General features: G+C 47.2%; 1 protein-coding gene across 6 annotated transcripts; it reads right to left on the bottom strand.

Moving 5' to 3' along the window:
• Positions 1-642: 642 nt before the first annotated feature.
• LOC118214548 (tubulin polyglutamylase TTLL4-like) lies at positions 643-16,974 on the bottom strand. Of its 6 annotated transcripts, none has more exons than XM_035394592.1 (19): positions 16,824-16,974; positions 14,468-15,469; positions 13,526-13,614; positions 13,341-13,398; positions 12,374-12,486; positions 10,565-10,675; positions 9,624-9,700; positions 9,296-9,487; positions 8,671-8,753; positions 8,425-8,553; positions 7,612-7,734; positions 7,287-7,385; positions 5,452-5,586; positions 3,954-4,082; positions 3,547-3,652; positions 2,623-2,833; positions 2,350-2,420; positions 1,697-1,749; positions 643-1,541 (listed from the first exon to the last, which is right to left on the bottom strand). In XM_035394592.1, exons 2-19 carry the CDS (start codon positions 15,430-15,432, stop codon positions 1,499-1,501), a joined length of 2,787 nt encoding a protein of 928 aa, XP_035250483.1. In that variant the 5' UTR covers positions 15,433-15,469; positions 16,824-16,974; the 3' UTR covers positions 643-1,498. The 6 variants fall into 6 exon arrangements, with proteins under 6 accessions (XP_035250483.1, XP_035250482.1, XP_035250487.1 ...); XM_035394591.1 differs by having other exon boundaries at positions 16,833-16,974; XM_035394596.1 differs by having other exon boundaries at positions 1,697-1,746; positions 16,833-16,974.
• Between the last annotated feature and the right edge of the window lie 3,648 nt (positions 16,975-20,622).

Below are 20,622 nucleotides of genomic sequence, written 5' to 3'. Positions count from 1 at the left end.
ACCGAGACAGTGAGTAAGGGGTGCGTACTAAGCAGACCTGCGTCAAATACGTATTTGTTTCGGATTCAAATACTGTTCTGTGCTGTGTTGATCTCGCCTAGTGTAATTGGGCCTGCCAATATGACCAGAGGGCGGGGTTTGCACTTTCTTGAGAGTATTTCATTGTTCCAATACACCAGACAAGATCAGTAGAACGTAGAAAAGTACTTCAATCCAAAACAAATACAGATTTGACCCAGGTCTGGTACTAAGTAATGTTTGTGATTAAAAATAAGAAAGGCTTTCACACTTGAGCAAAGACTCTGTCAGTGAGTTAAAGGACGTGGATGCAAAAAAAAAAAAAGTAAAGCAAACCGAGCTTTAGGGTTGTGTGCATATTCACAAGTGTCCTCATGGAAGGAAGATGCCGTAAGGTGAACTGGCTATTTATTTATTATTTAAATAAATTAATTAATAGCCCCCAAGGACGTGGATCATCCTTCGGTTACGTACCAACAGTCGATTAAAACACTGTTCCTTTTCTTTGACCTCATTTAGGAAACTTGCGCATTTTGGCCGATAATTTCTGAACTAGAACAAGAGTTTATTCCTCAACAGCAGTGACCACAGGCAGCAGGCAGAAAGGAAAACAGGGAAAGCGGCTTCACTTCAAATCTTTAATGTCAAAACCTGACCCTAAGCTGAAGTTTCCCTTCAACAGGAACTACATTATTCAAATGATAAAAAGTTCTATTGACAACAATTATCACTGTTTTATTTTAATTAAAAATACACATATCTAGCATTTTTCTGACATGACCGGCCCAAAGGATTTGCTGGTTACATCCCCGAGTCGCAGAGTTCAAATGTAAACGTGTTTTTCAGAAGGGACATCGTGAGACGGTGTAAACAGACCCCCTAGCAGAACACAGCTGAGGCTAGCGTAACACGCAGACCCCCTAGCAGAACACAGCTGAGGCTAGCGTAATCCACAGGCCCCTCCAAGAACACAGCTGAGGCTAGCGTAATCCACAGGCCCCTCCAAGAACACAGCTGAGGCAATCGTATCCCACAGGACCCTTTAAGAACACAGCTGAGGCAATCGTATCCCACAGGACCCTTTAAGAACACAGCTGAGGTCAGTGCAACCCACAGACTCCTGAGAGAACAAAGCTGAGACTAGCGTAACCCATGGAACTACAAGAGCACGCCTGAGGTCGGCCATTTCCAAACTTCTTTCACAGGAGGCATCCTCTCCCCCCTCCCCTCTCCAGACCTCCTCCGTGGGAACGGAGAGGTGAAAGGCATGATGGGAGCAAGACTGTGCAGGTCTGTCTGCGCTTGCTGGAGCCCAGAGCGTGCACAGTGAGGGAGAGGGGGGGTTGAGTTTGAGGGTGAGCGTCAGCAGTAGGTCGCTGTCACACGCAGTGTTTTGGGGGCGGGTTGTGGTTGGCCCGGGCTGGGAGTGGCTGGTCCCAGCAGGTGCGTGTCAGAGAGGCTGGGGGGGGGGGGTCCCAGATCACAGATCCCTCTGGAGCACCTCCTGGTCCCCGGACCCCACACTAACAGGGACGACACACATCTTTCAGAAACGCTGTGATACACACACAAATGCAGTGATAACAAATATCTGTATTTTAAAACACACACAACTCTAATCTAGTACTAATCGCTATCAATATCATCAAAAAAAACTGTGGCAGTCAGTATGTCTTACCCAGATGTGACAGCATCCTGTGTGGGGGAGAGGGTCATGCTGGGTTCACACTTCTGGCCAGCAGTGGATTTGAGTGACCACCGTGGAGAGGGAGATTTAGGGAGGGGGGAGGGGGGAGAAAATGTAATACAGGCACAGTCTCTGCATGGAATAGGCGTGTGTATGTAAGTTTTGCTTGCTTGTTAATAGCAGTCTGTAGCTGTAGTTAACAGCAGTCTGTAGCAGTGGTTAACAGCAGTCTGTAGCAGTGGTTAATAGTAATCTGTAGCTGTACTTAAAGCAGTCTGTAGCAGTAATTAATAGGGGTCTGTAGCTGTAGTTAACAGCAGTCTGTAGCAGTGGTTAATAGTAATCTGTAGCTGTACTTAAAGCAGTCTGTAGCAGTAATTAATAGTGGTCTGTAGCTGTAGTTAACAGCAGTCTGTAGTGCTGGTTAATAGCAATCTGTAGCTGTGGATAGTATTAATCTGTAGCTGTGCTTAATATCAGTCTATAATGGTGGTTCTGTATGAATATGTAATGACTGTCTGCACATGGTTGCCACTGCTGTGCTTGTGTTGGATATTACCTCTGGTGTATGGTGATAGTCTTACGAGTGAAAGCAACCTCATGAAAAGAAGGATGAAAGAGATGGAGAGGAGGTGAGAACTCACAGCACATGCGGAGTCAGAGGCACTGTCCAATTGCACACCCTTCTGACAGAGAACCCTCAGCAGGCTGACACCTGAAACGCACAAACCGTCACAAAGCATGCCTAGCGCCCCCTTCAGGCTGCCGAGGGAAACGCAGCTGGGACTATCAGAGTCTGGCTACCCTCGTACTGTATAGACGGTACACTCAAAACTTTCAGTCACAAGCACAGCACACACGTTCTTACGAACACACCCAAATATAAACACGCACGCGCACGCACTCACACACCGCACCTCGGCTCCTGTCGGCCCCGTGCCGCTGCTCCCATTGGCTGAGCAGGACGTTGAGGTAGCGCGGCTTGGTGAAGAAGCGCATGTAGCCCAAGGAGACGGGGCAGGGGAAGACCCGCTCGAACTCCCCCCGCCGGCTCAGCTCGTCCTCCGCCTCCACCAGCGCCCGCACGTCGCCGGGGGTCAGGGCGTCCAGCACGGAGGACAGGAACTCCTGCGGGGCGGGGGGGGAGCAGAGAGTTACCCGTTTCCTCTTTTAACGCAGATGCGGGACGTACACGTCGCGCTGCCCCGGGGGGCCTCGGGCCCAGGTCGGGAGAGGCCGTGGACGGTACGGTGTAAAACGGCGCAGTGCGTTGCCTACAGTGCACAGCTGAGAGTGCGCCGCGCTGAACAGCACAGCTGGAAAGGGCTGCGTTTAAAGACCGTCTGTATCACGGGGTCGGGTGTGTGCGGGTGCGTCTACACGCGCGTCTACGCGCGCGGGTGTGTGAGCACTTCGGTGCTTGAGGGCCTGTGCGCGCCGTGTGTATGTGTGCCTGTGTATACGTGCTAAGTCGGTGTGTGATTGCATGCGTGTGTATGCCCACGTGCCTGTGTGTATGTGCGCGTGTGAGTGTGTATCTGTGTGTATGCGCACGTGCGAGTGTGTATCTGTGTATGTATGCGCACGTGTGAGTGTGTATCTGTGTGTGTATGCGCACGTGCGACACATGCGAGTGTGTATCTGTGTGTATGTGCGTGTGCGAGTGAGTATCTGTGTGTGTATGGGCGAGTGTGTATCTGTGTGTGTATGCGCGCGTGCGTGTGAGTATCTGTGTGTGTATGTGCGCGTGTGTGTGTGTGTGTGTGTATGCGCGTGTGCGAGTGTGTATGTGTGTGTATATGTGCGTGTGTGTGTGTGTGTGTGCGGGTACGCGTGTGTACCTGGTCTGCAAAGCGCCGGCTTTCATAGAGCACCCTCTTTGCCTTCTCCTCCGCAGCCAGCTGTGACCGGACTCCTGCAGTCTCCTTCCCCTCAGCACACGCACTGCAGCAAGCAGAACACACACACACATACACACACACACACACACACACACACACACACACACACGTCATTAACTCACATTAACGCAAAACAGCGACAGCACAAATCACAGCAGGCCAACACAGAGATGGCAGACTTCTCTTCCCCACTGTCCGAGACATACAGCACATATAATACTATTACAAATGCGTGCACTTACACCAATTCACCGGCACCAGCACCAAGAGCAGCGCAGACGCTAACGTTTACATTAAAACGAACGCCGAATCCAGCATAACAGAGAATGATGTGGACTGGACCGAACCTGCTGCTGCTTCCGCCTCCGGCCGCATGGACCGCCTCCTGTCGGGGAAGGACGAAGCCGGCCAGGTTGAGCACGTCCCGCACCATCTGGCCCTTGACGCTCAAATCCAGCGCCGAGTGGGAGTGCAGGCTTCAAAGAGGGGGGAGAGAGGGGAAGAGTTCGAGCGGGAGGTGGAAAGACTCGATGGTGTACTGCTGAACATGCTAATGCACGCCGCCAAGCATACTGGCCAACGCTGTGTAGCGCCTAGCGTTTGAATGTTCACTACCAGCAAAACCTGACTTGCCTTCGCACATCCTGTCACGTCACTGCCATGCCATGAACTTTGCATGAGACATAGGTACACGGAGTGCATTTATCAAGATTCTGTTGTGACAAACTGACTAATATATTTTCGACAAATAACAATGTGGTGAAAGTCCATAACTGCTTCCTATATTGTTATACAGGAAATACATCTAGCAACAACATATAAAGGTGTGGGAGGTGCTCCAGCCAGGTATGGGCAGGGCATTCAGCAGGTATGGGCGGGGCATTCAGGAGGTATGGGCGGGGCTTTTAGTAGGTATGGGCGGGGCTTTCAATAGGTATGGGCGGGGCTTTTAGCAGGTATGGGCGGGGCTTTTAGTAGGTATGGGCGGGGCTTTCAGTAGGTATGGGCGGGGCTTTCAGTAGGTATGGGCGGGGCTTTCAGTAAATGGTAAATGGACTGCATTTATATAGCGCTTTTATCCAAAGCGCTTTACAATTGATGACTCATTCGCCAGAGCAGTTGGGGGTTAGGTTTCTTGCTCAAGGACACTTCAACACGCCCAGAGCGGGATTTTAACCGGCAACCCTCCGACTGCCAGACAATCGGTCTTACCTCCTGAGCTATGTCGCCCCCCAGTAGGTATGGGTAGGGCTTTCAGTAGGTATGGGTGGGGCTTTCAGTAGGTATGGGTAGGGCTTTCAGTAGGTATGAGTGGGGCTTTCAGTAGGTATGGGTGGGGCTTTCAGTAGGTATGGGTGGGGCTTTCAGTAGGTATGGGTGGGGCTTTCAGTAGGTATGGGTAGGGCTTTCAGTAGGTATGGGCGGGGCTTTCAGTAGGTATGGGCGGGGCATTCAGTAGGTATGGGCGGGGCTTTCAGTAGGTATGGGTAGGGCTTTCAGTAGGTATGGGTAGGGCTTTCAGTAGGTATGAGTGGGGCTTTCAGTAGGTATGGGTAGGGCTTTCAGAAGGTATGGGTGGGGCTTTCAGTAGGTATGGGTGGGGCTTTCAGTAGGTATGAGTGGGGCTTTCAGTAGGTATGGGTAGGGCTTTCAGAAGGTATGGGTGGGGCTTTCAGTAGGTATGGGTAGGGCTTTCAGTAGGTATGGGTAGGGCTTTCAGTAGGTATGAGCGGGGCTTTCAGCCGGTATGGGTGGGGCTCTAAGCAGGTGTGGGCGGGGCTCTAAGCAGGTGTGGGCGGGGCTCTAAGCAGGTGTGGGCGGGGCTCTAAGCAGGTGTGGCGTTACCTAGGGGAGATGTTGACCTCCAGCAGCCAGGGCTTCAGGTTCTCGTCCAGCATGATGTCAAAGCCGAAGAGCTCGTGGCAGCTGTAGGCCGAGCGCACGTGCGTCTGAATCAGCGCGTTCACGTACGGGTCCGCCCTGCGGAGAGACACGCCTTAACCAGCGCGTTCGATTTACGCAGCACGCTCACCTGACTGCGCATTCAGCGCAGCAATAGGCCTTTTCTGACAGCGAAAAATTGAGCCTAAACAGCGACGTGTTCTCACAGTCCCTGATAGCTCTGCCAAAGTTCACCATGTCTGATGTTATCCGTATTGTCGAAGCATTGCCAGTGAACGTTAAGCGGTCTAAACTAGACTAGGGCTATAAATTATTTTTTGAGAAGTTTATATTCGGTTATGAAGGTAAGTATATCGTTAGCTCTGGTTCGCCAGAACGCTACAAAACAAAAAAGCTCTTCGTCGCTGCCATTGTTTTGGTGGCTGTTAAGATAACCGGAAGTGAGAGACCCCTACATCCGGTTTACATACCCGGAAATGTGAAATAGGCCTATTAGCAGAATAATAAACTTCAGTTAGTGTTAACAGTCGTCTAGGGGGCAGTGCTGCTCAATCCCTACTGTCACTGTGCTCCACAACCTGAAGCTGTGATTCCTTCATTAGGGGTCCAAGCAACGAAGCTGGTGGAACCCTATTGTATCGGTTAGGATTATTATTATTAGGGGTCCAAGCAGTGAAGCTGGTGGAACCCTATTGTATCCGTTAGGATTATTATTATTATTATTATTATTATTATAGCGTTTTATAGGTCAGCGTAACCGAAAAATTTCTTATCTGCCAATGTCTAAATAAATAATATGGTAGGCTACTCTGCGCACAGGTCGCGAGTTGATATTTCGTCTTTTGTTTCGTTTTTTCTCAATGTCGTATTTATTATTTGAAATGTGTATTTGTGTTATTATTCTATCTGTCTCTGAGGCGCTCTGAAATGTGTGTGACGCCTATTTTAGTTGCGGTGCGGAAGCGCTGCAGCTCTACATACTCGCCGGACCATCTAAATGCTGTTTTATACTTTTGCGTAGTCTGCATAGTTTCCGTTGTGTGCAGCACTCGCGAAGGGCCAAATCATTTGTACGGCATATTGCACAGGTTGCGCATGCCACGTGATTAGATTTTGTTACTGACCGTTATAGTTCAAAAGACAACACCTTCATTCATATTTCCAAACCTACTAAATACTGCACCAATGACCACAAAAATGCTCAGCTAGATGTAACTTGTTGCAATGAAGATATTTCATATTTAACGTTGCCTATCGGTTTTGAGAATCAACTGTTATAACCTGTTAGTCAGAGCCGTATGCCAGTGACTTCATGTCAGCAGTCAACCAATCATCTTCTTTACGGCGTATGCGGGCACTGGTTACCAACTACGCGCTTTTAATTTCTTGTGGAGGTCTGCGTCTTCAACGTGGCCGTGGTCTGCAACCGTCGCACATGCCGCACATTGCCCACAACCCCTACACAGACCCATTTTTACGTGTACTATGCAGAAGTATAAAACAGCCTTTAGTGTTACGACATAGTAAAGGCCTTTACACCTAGCGGCTAGGAGACATCCATGGCGATGCAGTAGATGTGTTGGGTGAAGGTATATGATCATGAGGACAAAACCATTTAAAAATCACTCCATAGGGGGCGCACTTGTGCCAATGCTTGGACCCCTCCCAACGCCGCTTGCAGCTTTAATTGCGATTAAAATCTGTGGTAGTAAGTTATCTTGATCTGCACACGACGGACAGGATTCTTTCCACACAGATGGATGAAAACAAGAACCTACGCAATGATGGTTTTTATCACGATGTCTTTGATCTTCTCCCAGATCTGCGTGGTATTCACTCCTTTCCTGCCCAGATACTGCCAGAGCGCTTTCAAAGCCCTGCGACCCAAACCAAACACACGCCAGCGTTACACACCAAACCAAACACACGACCATTACACAGAAAAACATCAACGTTTCACCAAACCAAACACGTACCAGCATTACACAGAAAAACGTCAACGCTTCAACATCAACGTGAGAGTGAAAGTGCGCGAGGGCGTGGGCATTTGAATCCGTTTGCAGCCATAAATCTGCTCTAGCGTCTACACGCTTCCTCCCTTACCACTTGTGACCCTGGCAGGACTGGTCGTCATTATTGCGCTGGTACTCGGAGTTCTCCTTGTTCACGCTGTAGTTTGTTAAGTGCATGAACTTATTGCTCAGGCTTTTCATCGAAGAGGAATACCTGAAAGACATCACATAAAATAAAAATACCACACGAAGAAAGGGATATTCAAACCACCGTGAGCACTGAAACATCCACGTATAATTTCACGATGCGAACACGGTTTCAAAACTCATTTTTGTGTCCCTCGCTATTACTTTCTCTAGCTTGGGAATGCACAGTCCAGCCATGACGGTGCGGACAGTGAAACAGTCCGGACAGTATTCAGACTAGTTGACTGAGTCAATGCACCAAGCATAAGTGCTTTAACTGCAAATGCTGCCCATCCTTATGATATATAATAATAATAATAATAATAATGTTTTGCATTTATCATTATTATAGTTTCTCACATTCAAACTTTTACAGTGATGAGCAGCAAACACAACCACCACCAATGTGTAGCACCCATCTGAGTGATGCGCGGCGGCCATTTTGCGCTAGAACATTCACCGACATCAACACGTGCACATTCTTCAGGGGAAAGGACACATTCACCTTTGCCCCAAACCCCCGCAGACAGCACCACATTCTTTAGCCAATCAGCAGTCAGAGAGAAGTAAACATAGCCCACAGCCAGGCACATACGAATGTGATGGAATGACACCCACGCTAACGTAGTGCTACAGTTTGACAGAAAGTAACTGAGACAGTTTGATTGGCGCACAGTTCGATTCACGTTTATTTGTAGCGTGGAAGAAGTTTACGCACTTGCAGCTGGCGAAGCGGACGAGGCCGTCGGTGAAGATGTAGATGCGCAGGGGGTTGTAGGACGAGACGTACACGTAGATCCGCAGGTCGAACTTGCTCCCGTCAATCAGGAAGGGCTTGTGAAGGTATCTGCAGCACAAACGCAAAGTTGCTCCAACAGGCACTGGAAGAAAAAACACTGCCTATCCACCAATAGGCTCTCAGATCCCAGATCTGTGCTTAGCCAATCACAGGCCGTTTTCTTACTTCTGCACCAGTAGAGGCCTCCTGCGGGGCAGCTGGCCCCACCGGTGAATCACCTGGATCCCGTTTCCCCGCGCCGACGCTGGCTGCACACATAAAGGGGGGGGGGGATAGCTGGGGTCATTTACCGTCAATTCATTCAATTCAAAATAGAGGCACATGGGACATGTAGGAGCAAAGACCTGCAGCAGCACAGGCTCATGGGAACAGAGGCTCATGGGAGCAGAGACCCGCAGCAGCAGAGGCTCATGGGAGCAGAGACCAGCAGCAGCAGAGGCTCATGGGAGCAGAGACCCGCAGCAGCAGAGGCTCATGGGAGCAGAGACCCGCAGCAGCAGAGGCACATAGTAGCAGAGACCTGCAGCAGCAGAGGCTCATGGGAGCAGAGACCTGCAGCAGCAGAGGCTCATGGGAGCAGAGACCCACAGCAGCAGAGGCTCATGGGAACAGAGACCTGCAGCAGCAGAGGCTCATGGGAGCAGAGACCTGCAGCAGCAGAGGCTCATGGGAGCAGAGACCCACAGCAGCAGAGGCTCATGGGAGCAGAGACCCACAGCAGCAGAGGCTCATGGGAGCAGAGACCCGCAGCAGCAGAGGCTCATGGGAGCAGGGGTCTGCTAAAACGCACCGGCTTGATGATCCACTTTCGCCGGCCGCTCGCCTCCCAGGCCTTCTTCAGCAGCTTCCTGTCCTGCGGAAGCACAAAGGATTGTGGGAGGAAGCTGAACTCCCGTCGGCCGAAGAGAATCTGCATCTTGGACAGGTTCCGCCACAGCCGGTCCTTCCGCCCGATCTGAAAGGACCCGGGGAAGTGGTTCAGCTGAGGAGGAGGAAGGAGGAAGAGAAAGAGAAAGAGCTGCGTGAACAGGTGTGCAAAACATTCTATGGAAACCATGCGTTAATGAGTTATGGAAGACACGGGTGCCTTCTCCACGAATACTCTTCTCCGCCATTACCTTCTGGTGCTCATGAAGGGCCCTGAATCCTATTGACTTCATGTGGTGACCCCAACAGCCAAGCCAGTCATGGCCTTCTGCAAAACAAAACAGAAAACACCCAAAGTCACTCCACCTTGTTTTATGTGTTTAAAGGGAGACAAAGGGTTCACTTTATCCAATGTAAATTACCACAATGTAAAGTAGCTCCAAAGCAGCTTGTATAGTTGGTGCTATGTTTCTGGACGCTGTACTTATAAACAGATAGGCTCAATAGCATACATTTACCATTACAAACATACATCTTAATAATATTATTATATTTTATATCATCCAGGTATTTCTTTAATTGAGCACAGTGGTCTAAGGTTGCATACACCAGAGGAAATACTTCCATTTTGAGGAATAATAAGGTCATATTCATACGTATAATTTCTATAGGCATAAAAGTAACTGTACAAGCTACTCAGAGGTTACACTCAGAATTTTCTTGGTTCAGACCACAAACCCCAAATGCCCCTAGACCAGCCATTGTTAAACCTGCAGCTGTGAGAATAAGTGGAACTCACCCTTGCTGGGTTTAAAGAGTGAGCGTGCAAGAGCGTATGAGTGACTGTGAGAATAAGTGGAACTCACCCGTGCCGGGCTTAAAGTAAGCGTGTGAGAGTGCGTGTGGGTGAGCGTGCAAGGGTGTGTGTGTGAGCATGCAAGGGTGTGTGGAACTCACCCTTGGTGTGTTTAAAGTGAGAGCGTGTGAGGGTGTGTGGAACTCACCCTTGGTGTGTTTAAAGTGAGAGCGTGTGAGGGTGTGTGGAACTCACCCTTGGTGTGTTTAAAGTGAGAGCGTGTGAGGGTGTGTGGAACTCACCCTTGGTGTGTTTAAAGTGAGAGCGTGTGAGGGTGTGTGGAACTCACCCTTGGTGTGTGTAAAGTGAGAGCGTGTGAGGGTGTGTGGAACTCACCCTTGGTGTGTTTAAAGTGAGAGCGCGTGAGGGTGTTCTTCACCACATTCGGCGTGACAGAGCTTATTTTCCACTTCAGCAGGCTGCTCTGCTCTGGAGGCAACATCTCCACTGTGACACACAAACACAGTTACCACTCACCGCAAAGCACACGCTACCACTAGAGAAACGCACACCGGGCCTCATTTACAAAACCTCTCTTAAATTATTCTTACTTTCGTTCTTAAAAAAGTTCCCATGAAAAAACGATATGAGATTCATGATACGTGTGCAGGCCTTGTTTTCTGTGCATATCCCAGGTGTATGAGATGATGAACGCTGGCTGTTTGCAAATTATATGCGCAATCCTGTTCATGTGACTTAAGGAATAAGGAAACAGCCATGAACAAATACAGATGAGAAAATAAAATTATGAATGCCGAAATGTTCCTGCACGCACATTACTCAAATGTGATCGGACGAATGTTTCGTGAATGAGGCCCATTCACTATAAATCCCTACTACTATCACACAGTCACCGTAAAAACTCAATTATCCCAGGCAAACACACTCAATGTCAATTACTGACTGTTACACAGACATGCTGCAAAGTGCCCACTACTTTTACAAAAACAAAAGGAAGCTGGTAAGCCTCATGGTGAAGGATCCATTACCATCACTACAGAGAGATTTTGAGGTACAGCACTGTGCAAAAGTCTTAGGCACCCTAGATTTTTAAATATAATATATAGTATATATTTGGTCTTAGATGTTTACTTTTTGTTTTCTGCAGTGTGTCAGTAGAAAAGAGCAAATTTGATATTTCCAAACATTAATTTTCCAATTTTTCTCAATTTTACAGATACATTTTTGTATTTTGTTAAAGTAATATTTTAAGTAACAGACTACTTTTCAGATAAAGGCTTGATCAAGGGTCTCTGGGATTACCTGGAGAGCCAGAACCAAGCGAAACAGCCAAAAGTCTGCAGAAGAACTGTGGCAAGTTCTCCAAAATGCTTGGAACAACCTACCAGCCGATTTTCTTATAAAACTGCCGGACAGTGTACCTAAGAGAACTGATGTAGTTTTAAAGACGAAGGGTGGTCACACCAAACATTGATTTTATTTAGTTTTGAACTACTTACTGCTCTTTATATTATTTTTTCGATATTTATAACCTTTCATTTCATTATTTCTGAAAGCATCTTAGCTGTACAGCATTTTTTTTTTTTTTACAGGTGTCTAAGACTTTTGCACAGTACTGTATATTTTATGTCAAGAAAGGCATAATATAATTATCAGTCCCAGCTGTACTGTCACAAAAGCACACACTTACACTGTTATTCTCTTCAAAAACACCATCCGAGGCAAAAAAAGATATTAAAGAATCATAAGATAAAATGCAATAACTGTGACTCTGTACAGTCATGGTATAACTACTGTTATCATTACTAATGCAGTTAATAAAGCTATTGCGATGTAGGCAAAGTGTAAAGACAAGGTGCAGGCAAACACATTATTGTAAGACAAGTTTACTGAGAGACACAAGGCCATTCAGATTAAGGCAGTAAGCACAGAGTGCACGAGGACTGAGATAATGACATCACACAGAGCAGTGCAGTGAGATAATGACATCACACAGAGCAGAGAGATAATGACATCACACTGAGCAATGCAGTGAGATAATGACATTACACAGAGCAGTGCAGTAAAATAATGACATCACACAAAGCAGAGCAGTGAGATAATGACATCACACAGTGCAGCGCAGTGAGATAATGACATCACAGAGCACAGTAGTGAGATAATGCAGTGAGTGTAGGGCCGAACCTCTCTCATTGGCAGTGCTGAAGTACAATGTCGGGGGAGTAGAGGGAAACAGGCTTGGCACCAGGGCTGGCTTTTCTGTTCTGCAGTCCTCACAGGTCATCAGCTCCTCCACACTAACAATCATGACACACAATTAAAATTACCCACAACAACATATCAATAACATGAATAACTATGACATTATCAACAGCATGAATACATGAGCTACCCTATTACTGCATGTACACTGAGCCCTGCCACCGAGTATAGACTGAGCCCTGTCACAGAGCGGGAAATCTCTTACTTTGATAAAGCTAAGGGGTGAGAGGGGGAAATGAGCGGGAAATCTCTTACTTTGATAAAGTTGAGGGGTGAGAGGGGGAAATGAGCGGGAAATCTCTTACTTTGATAAAGCTGAGGGGTAAGAGGGGGAAATGAGCGGGAAATCTCTTTGATAAAGCTGAGGGGTGAGAGGGGGAAATGAGTGGGAAATCTCTTACTTTGATAAAGCTGAGGGGTGAGAGGGGGAAATGAGTGGGAAATCTCTTTGATAAAGCTGAGGGGTAAGAGGGGGAAATGAGCGGGAAATCTCTTACTTTGATAAAGATGAGGGGCGAGAGAGGGAAACAAGTGGGAAACCTCTTTGATAAAGCTGAGGGATGAGAGGGGGAAATGAGCGGGAAATCTCTTACTTTGATAAAGCTGAGGGGTGAGAGGGGGAAATGAGCGGGAAATCTCTTACTTTGATAAAGCTAAGGGGTGAGAGGGGGAAATGAGCGGGAAATCTCTTACTTTGATAAAGCTGAGGGGTGAGAGGGGGAAATGAGCGGGAAATCTCTTTGATAAAGCTAAGGGGTGAGAGGGGGAAATGAGCGGGAAATCTCTTACTTTGATAAAGCTGAGGGGTAAGAGGGGGAAATGAGCGGGAAATCTCTTACTTTGATAAAGCTGAGGGGTAAGAGGGGGAAACAAGTGGGAAATCTCTTACTTTGATAAAGGCAGCGTGACTGCGGAGGCCTCACTCAAAGTGGAGGCTTCGGACCCATCTGAGGAGAAACACAAAGCACAGTGACACAGGTTAGCCCAGCCGCCGACCGAATACATGGGGATGGAAACAGGATGAGGCACGCGGATGTGTGCGCGATGTCACTTCCTGAGTGAAAACGCGCTCACTGTCATCATCGCCGCTGCACTGGTTCCCCAGCTTGCCAGTCAGCTCCTCTTCCTCACCGCAGCCCAGCAATGCAGCGATGGTCTCCTGACTGGGCACAGACACAAACACTCAGCACAGACACACCTCACACTGCACACTGCACAGCAAAACAGCAGCTGACTGGGCACAGACACAAACACTCAGCACAGACACACCTCACACTGCACAGCAAAACAGCAGCTGACTGGGCACAGACACAAACACACAGCACAGACACACCTCGCACTGCACAGCAAAACAGCAGCTGACTGGGCACAGACACAAACACTCAGCACAGACACACCTCGCACTGCACACTGCACAGCAAAACAGCAGCTGACTGGACAGACAAACACTCAGCACAGACACACCTCGCACTGCACAGCAAAACAGCAACTGACTGGGCACAGACACAAACACTCAGCACAGACACACCTCACACTGCACAGCAAAACAGCAGCTGACTGGGCACAGACACAAAAATAGTGGTTGGTTTGTGGAGTTTGAAGTGTGTCTAAGCTGAGTGTATGTGTCTGTGCCCAGTCAGCTGTTGTTTTTTACAAAAATTTTACTATTAGACAAATAATCTATCACAAATAAGCAAGCTTTTACTTGCAAAAGCATATATTTAAATAATATGGTCAATACGTGGCCACAAAACAAACTTTGCATGCAAATAAATAAGAATATAGCTTAACAGGCGGGTCTGTCCCGTTTCTGGTGCTTTAAAGCAGAACGTTTCCCTCAAAATAAGCGAGGTATGCGGAAGTAAGCACTCAGGCTAATTCTCTACCTCCAAGGTACAATGACAAGTGGGCAGAATCAAACCTGTCACCTGGGAGATAAAAGCCTACTTTCCCTAACCACTGCACTACACTGCTGCCCCATTCTGTCCCAGGTGAAGGCAGGGTACATGTGCTTACCTGACAGTGCCGTGCTCCAGGAGGGGAGGTTTGGGAGAGCAGGGGTCCCCATCTTGCGGATGGCTCTCCTTGGTCAGGTGTATGGAGGATATTTGGGTGGTCACCGAGCACACGGAGTGGCGTTCAGGAGACGCGCGGTCACTTTGGGCGCGGTCGCCGGCGCCGCCACGACTGACCGCGGCAGAACACGGCACGTCACAAACGCAGCCGCCGGCGTCGAGGCAGGGGGCGCTGGAGGCGTCCGCGGGAAGGGAGCAGGGCTCCTCGATCCCATCGGAAAGGTATGGAGCTAGAGGCGGGGAAGGGGGCAGGGACGGAGGTGGGGCTAAAGAAAGGGGGCTGACAGGGCAGGGGGGGGCCTGCGCTACCTCCGTCCAGGAGGAACGCGAGTCCACCCCTGAGGCGGGCCCGGGGCCCAGGCGAGACTCAGCCGCCCCGTACGTGTCCACCGCCTCGCGCTGAGGCCAGGCCGCCTCCAGGATGAGGGAGGCATCGGGGAGGCGCGTAGTTCCGTCGCGGCTACCCCTCAGCTGGTGGCTGTCCCAGGGGGAAGACTGGTTGGTGGGCATGGTGGGCGGGGCCTTTGGCAGGGAGGGGCAAGTCGGGTAGGCGGAGCCGGGCTGCGGGGAAAAGGCCCTCTTGCCGAGCAGGGTTGAGCGGAGCCGGGCGGGTTCGGAGGGCCAGGAGGGCCCAGAGCCGGGGGTGCCGGGCTCCAGCGAGATGGGGCTGGCGACCGGGGGAACGCTGGAAGGTCGGGGGGTGGCAGGCACTACAGCGAAGGCTCCACCTCCGTCCCTTTTAGCATTAGCGCTGCTGGCGCACGCATCCCAAACGCCCCCAGCCCTGGTTGCTGTGGAGGTGGCTGGAAGCACACAGAGGTAGGCATGGGGTGGAGGGTGAGCCCCCGAGACACAGAGCAGCTGGTCCTCAGCCGCTCTCGCAGTGGGCAGGGCCACTGCGCTCATCGGCAACTTCTTGTCCTCAGAGCAGGCAGCTTCCTGGCTGCAGGGCACAAGTACACACTCAGAGCTTTACACTCCTCACTCCCACACACATCCCATCTCACACACGTCCAATATCCACTTCACCACACACACATCAATCCACCTTGAGCTTCTGGAAGGCCCATGCCGATCAACCCGCAAACCCAACTGTAATAAGCAACTGGACAAAAGGAAACAGGTCGCTGGATGCAAAAAAACAAACAAAAAAAACGTACGTGGATTACCATGTACTGAAGACCTTAAAACGATTTCGCTAGGCACACTTTGTCACTTTACGTTTAACGTTATAGTTGCTTGATGAATTATTACTTCACTACTTAGCTAGCTATTTACATGGTGACGTTAGGAATTACTGAGCATCCACATCTAAAGGTGCTAGCTATCGTAACTTTTACTAGAAACAACCACAAATTTCAACATTTGTGGGATTAACAGTCTAGCCAGCCAGCCCATGCCATTACTGCCATTTCTCATAGTAAGAGTAATGCCAACTAGCTAGCTACATATCTTGAGCGATGATGCTAGCACAGCTGACTAGAGACATCACTGCTGGTTACAAACTTCAAATTAATTTTGTTAAACAGGTGCTGACACAGCCATGTTACTATTTTTGTTAACTAAAAGTACGATTTTCTAACCGCTAACGAAGCGTTAATCAAGTTTAATCTATTTGATCTTAGACTAGTCAGCTAACTTTCAATACAGAAGTTACCGGTATCTAGCTATGATAGCTCAATCAGCTAACATTAACTTCGACAGACGCTAGCTAGCTAACCAATGATAACACAGACCTAGTTAGCTAATGTTACGAGAATATCTAACGTTAGTCTGCTTGCTAGCTAACATTACGCCCACTTGCTTGGTTGGCTCGATACAAGTTGCCAGCTGACTAAACCTACAGCGTGCTAATGGAAACATTATTGGTAAATTAGCGTTAGCCAACCTGCTAGCAAGTACACTGTAAAGTATCTAGCCGGCATCCACGCTACTGAAAAGCTAACGTTAGCTAGCCAACAGTCAAACAACCCAGTAAGCTGTATTAATATATCGACCAAACAAGACAGATGTAATAGCAAGGTAGTAAAACAAATAGGTAGCAAACTAACAAAAGTTAACGTTATTAACTTCTCATTAAATTAGCATGGTACGTAATGCAATGCAAGTTGGCAAAGTAGCTATAGCAAGCTATCGACATCAGGCCTGAATACCTGCTCTTCACACATGCTCTTGAGCCCGAACGTGAGCCTCATTTGTGTGAGCAGTTGCCCTCAATTCAGATTGAAAGCGCGCATAAGAGTTTTACTACGCCCAACGTTTGGAGTGTTAGCTCTACTGTCTGTTCAACAACGCACCCACTTCACCTGTGTCAAATCCGAGACAAAAGCATTCGTTTTTTGTTCCAGTCACCCGGTACGTCCCGAAAACGGCGCTTTCGCTACCCGAAGCCCCCTCGTCTCGTCGCCGCCTCCTAGCAACCAAGCTGCCCCCACGTCTCCGTACGGCGAGCCGGACGCACAAGCGCAATTCTCTTTAAATACCACTCATTTAACATGGTATTACTGATGATAATGACTAGCTTCTTTTCTTTCTTTTCATAAGGTTTTTTTTTTTTTCATGAAACAAATACTGGTTAGTTTGCAAGTCCCACGTTTATAAATCAAGCAACTGCAATTGTATTAATGTAGCTGGTGTAATATTTCTAGATAATCTCATCTTTATCATTCTTCCATCTACAAGTAAATATTTATTGTTACTATGGTAAACTGCTCATCCTGGTAATTACATTATAGTTTCAAAGAGGAAATTGGTTGCCATTTGGCATGTTCTCATTTGGCATGATGCGTGACTGTAGTTACGCATCGAGCCATTATAAAGTAGTGATGTTACATGGACATAAAATGTGCACAACATTTGTTTTCAATTCTGGAAAATGATATGTCAAAAAAGAAAAGATTTTCATTTACCACCACGGCTCAAAAGCAAGATACCTTCTGTTTGTCAGTGTTAATGTGGTACCCTGTGTTTTGATTGCTCCCCTGTCAGGTGAACAGTGTTTCAGGCAAGAGTTTTGTAACATGAATCAGGTGTTGGGTTTATGAACACTATCCTCAGTCCCTGAGATAATGTACATTATCCAGTGTGCTTCCACGCTCAGTTTTTTAGATCACTCTGGGGCCAGTAAAGGTACAGAAGCATCAATTATTGGCTTGCCTCACAGTAAAAAATAAATAAATTCCATTGTAATAAACATATTTTAAGACCATCATAATTGTATATATTGTAAGAAATATTTCTGAAACTAAGCCTTCATATTTTAGAATATTACAATTTAGAAAAGGGTATTTTAGCAGTTTTGTTATCTTTAGGTTTTAGGTATTAGAAGTTCCGGGTGTCTAATAAAACAGGAAGCTAGCTAGCAAGGTATATGGCTTAAGTGTTAACAATCAAAGTGATTGCTTTACAAAGAAAGAAATCCTAAGAAGTGCTCTACTTGTGGTCTTCTATTTTCAATTATCACAAAATATGTGACATAAATTGATGAGCCATAAAAAGTTGGGTTAGGGTTGGGGTTTGCCAAACACACCAGGCATGTTCTTAGTCTGCTCTAGATCAATACAAGAGAGATGAAAAAACAAAGAAAGACAGACAGGATGGAGAGCCACAGTGACACAAAGGTGATAGATTAAACATAGACTTTTGTTTTAGCATCTAATGCCTTTTTCTCTACCTTGTTTGCGCCCCACCCCTGTCACCCCTGAAAAAGCCTTTTGGGCTTCACAGAGAAAATAAGACGGAGCGTCTTTATTTTCATGCTGAAAGATCTTTCAGTTGAAAGCATGAGTTTAATATGATGACAGACGGAAAGACAGGCTGCGTCCGAAGTCAAAAAAATTACGTCCTATGTCTTTTCCTAACCACTTTTCCTTGACCTCGATGGAAAACGTCATGAGGTTAAGGAAAGATGTGAAGGAGAATTCATAAGGATTTAGGAAAAGACAACCGCGGTGCTAAGAGAATCCGACTGCACTTACACTACGTAATTATGTGACTGCGGATGTTATTGACGTGGTCTGCCGTGGTGAAACTACAATGTTCCGAAGATGGACTACTAAAAGCGCATCTTAGATACTTCGCCCCGTGCTTTCTTACCGTGTTGTTAAATATTACTTCATTACCAAGGTTGGAATTGAAATAAAAAATGAATATAGGCTACCAGTCACAAAAGTGAAACGAAATGGTTGTCACATTGAGAATGGTTGCTCACGCTCACCCTCCTGTCCACTCATATTTATCGACATGAATCCCAATTAGTATGATTGTATGAAAATAATTCATTAAATTTAATGCAAGATAGGCATAACATGTTAGGCCTACAAATTTACTACTGTACATACCATCATTCATAAGTTTCAAACATGTGTCATCAAATTTAAGACCTTGGTGCTTGCATACCAGGCAGCTAAGGGGTCAGCACCAGGGTACATCCAGAGGATCATCAGACCCTACACACCAGCCAGACCTCTCCGTTCTGCCACCTCTGGACGCTTGGCACCTCCCCCTCTTCGCGTCTGTACTTCCCGCTCCCGTCTGCTGTCTGTCCTGGCCCCTCGCTGGTGGAATGACCTCCCCGTGGCGGTCAGAACAGCAGAGAATCTCACCACCTTCAAACGCAGACTGAAGACTCATCTCTTCAGGCTGCACCTCTCCCCACCCCTCCCTAGCCTATAGTTTAGCTCACTGTACCTAGTTAGGATAATATGATTATGTTAGTGTATCTGGCAGGATTGTTTTTGTCTGATTAGGTGTGATTAGATGTGATTCCAGTGCTAGTTTGTACTTGGTAGGATTCTTGCTTGCTGAACACCTTACTCTACAGGGTTGGAGTCCTGATCGATGTGGTCACTTCTGGCACTACGATCCTTACTTCACTCTAGTGTTTCTTTTGCACCTCTTCATCATGAACCAATGCACTTGTTGTACGTCGCTCTGGATAAGAGCGTCTGCTAAATGCCTGTAATGTAATGTAATGTAATGGTATTAAAAACATAATCTGGCTAAAAACGTCTCATATCCATTTTTCTTGAAAGACAGACTTTTGTGTTATGTTAATATGCTGATTATGATCTGATTATAAGCCTATGCATATAACAGCTTAAGAACCACCACACAACTCAGTCATGTTGATCGTTTGTTTTTGTGAACGGCCGAATGGTGCTTCACTTTAAATGTTGTTGCCGTAAAGAATTGTGGGACGGCATTATCTCCTTTCCTTTCGTAAAGGACGATCCAGTGTGCCCTATGCTAAAGGAGATAAGATAGGAAGCATTGAAGCACCTTTCTTTAGCATTTAGAGAATTCGAACAGCTCTTATCATGGCTGCCACTTGGATACTTCCGGGTCATTTCACTCAGTTAGGAACCTTCCTAAGCAAAAAAGACTATTTGGACACAGTCACAGACCGAGAGTTAGCCTATCTGGGACAACTGCCTGCTTTTAATGCATTACATAAAACATTACCACATCTCATATTCAATCCCCGGTGTATAAAATTTTTTTTTTTTTTTACAGCACATATAATTTGTCTACAGCACATGTTTTCTTATATAGAGTGCTTGTGAGAGTACTGTGTTGCCATGAATACATCAACTGTCAACCTAAACCTTCAACTACTGTAACTGCGAGTAGCACACTGTCATAATGAGTAATAGAGGTGATAACGGGTGTGAGTATAAAGATACTCTCGTATTGAATAACACAGATCATTTTCTGTGCAGTGACCTCAGTTTTCTCGTATAACCGTCTGACATTTTCCTTACCATAAGCATAAACATGGAAATAGCTGAGATCGGTATCATTGCCTATCTTGCATACGATTGATTGAAGTCTTGATTGAAGATGATGACTAATTACATAATTAGTTCAAACAGGTGTCATAGTGGTGGGCCAAACCAAAAACCTGCACCCGTACGGGGCCTTTTTGGACTCCCCTCTTATAGAAGCTTTCGCTGTGAGCAGAGGTACTACTGCATTCCTACTAATGGGATCACAATGGTATGTACCCACCTCTATTTTCTCCAGTAGTGCTGCAATCCACTGGCGTTCATTTAGTCTGAATGCTTTGGTGAAACGGTACAGAGTAAACACAAGCGA

The sequence above is a fragment of the Anguilla anguilla genome, chromosome 15, assembly GCF_013347855.1.
Source record: "Anguilla anguilla isolate fAngAng1 chromosome 15, fAngAng1.pri, whole genome shotgun sequence".
Lineage (NCBI taxonomy): Eukaryota > Metazoa > Chordata > Actinopteri > Anguilliformes > Anguillidae > Anguilla > Anguilla anguilla.
The sequence above is the reverse complement of the archived record's forward strand: the minus strand, read 5'-3'. Positions and strand labels throughout refer to the sequence as shown.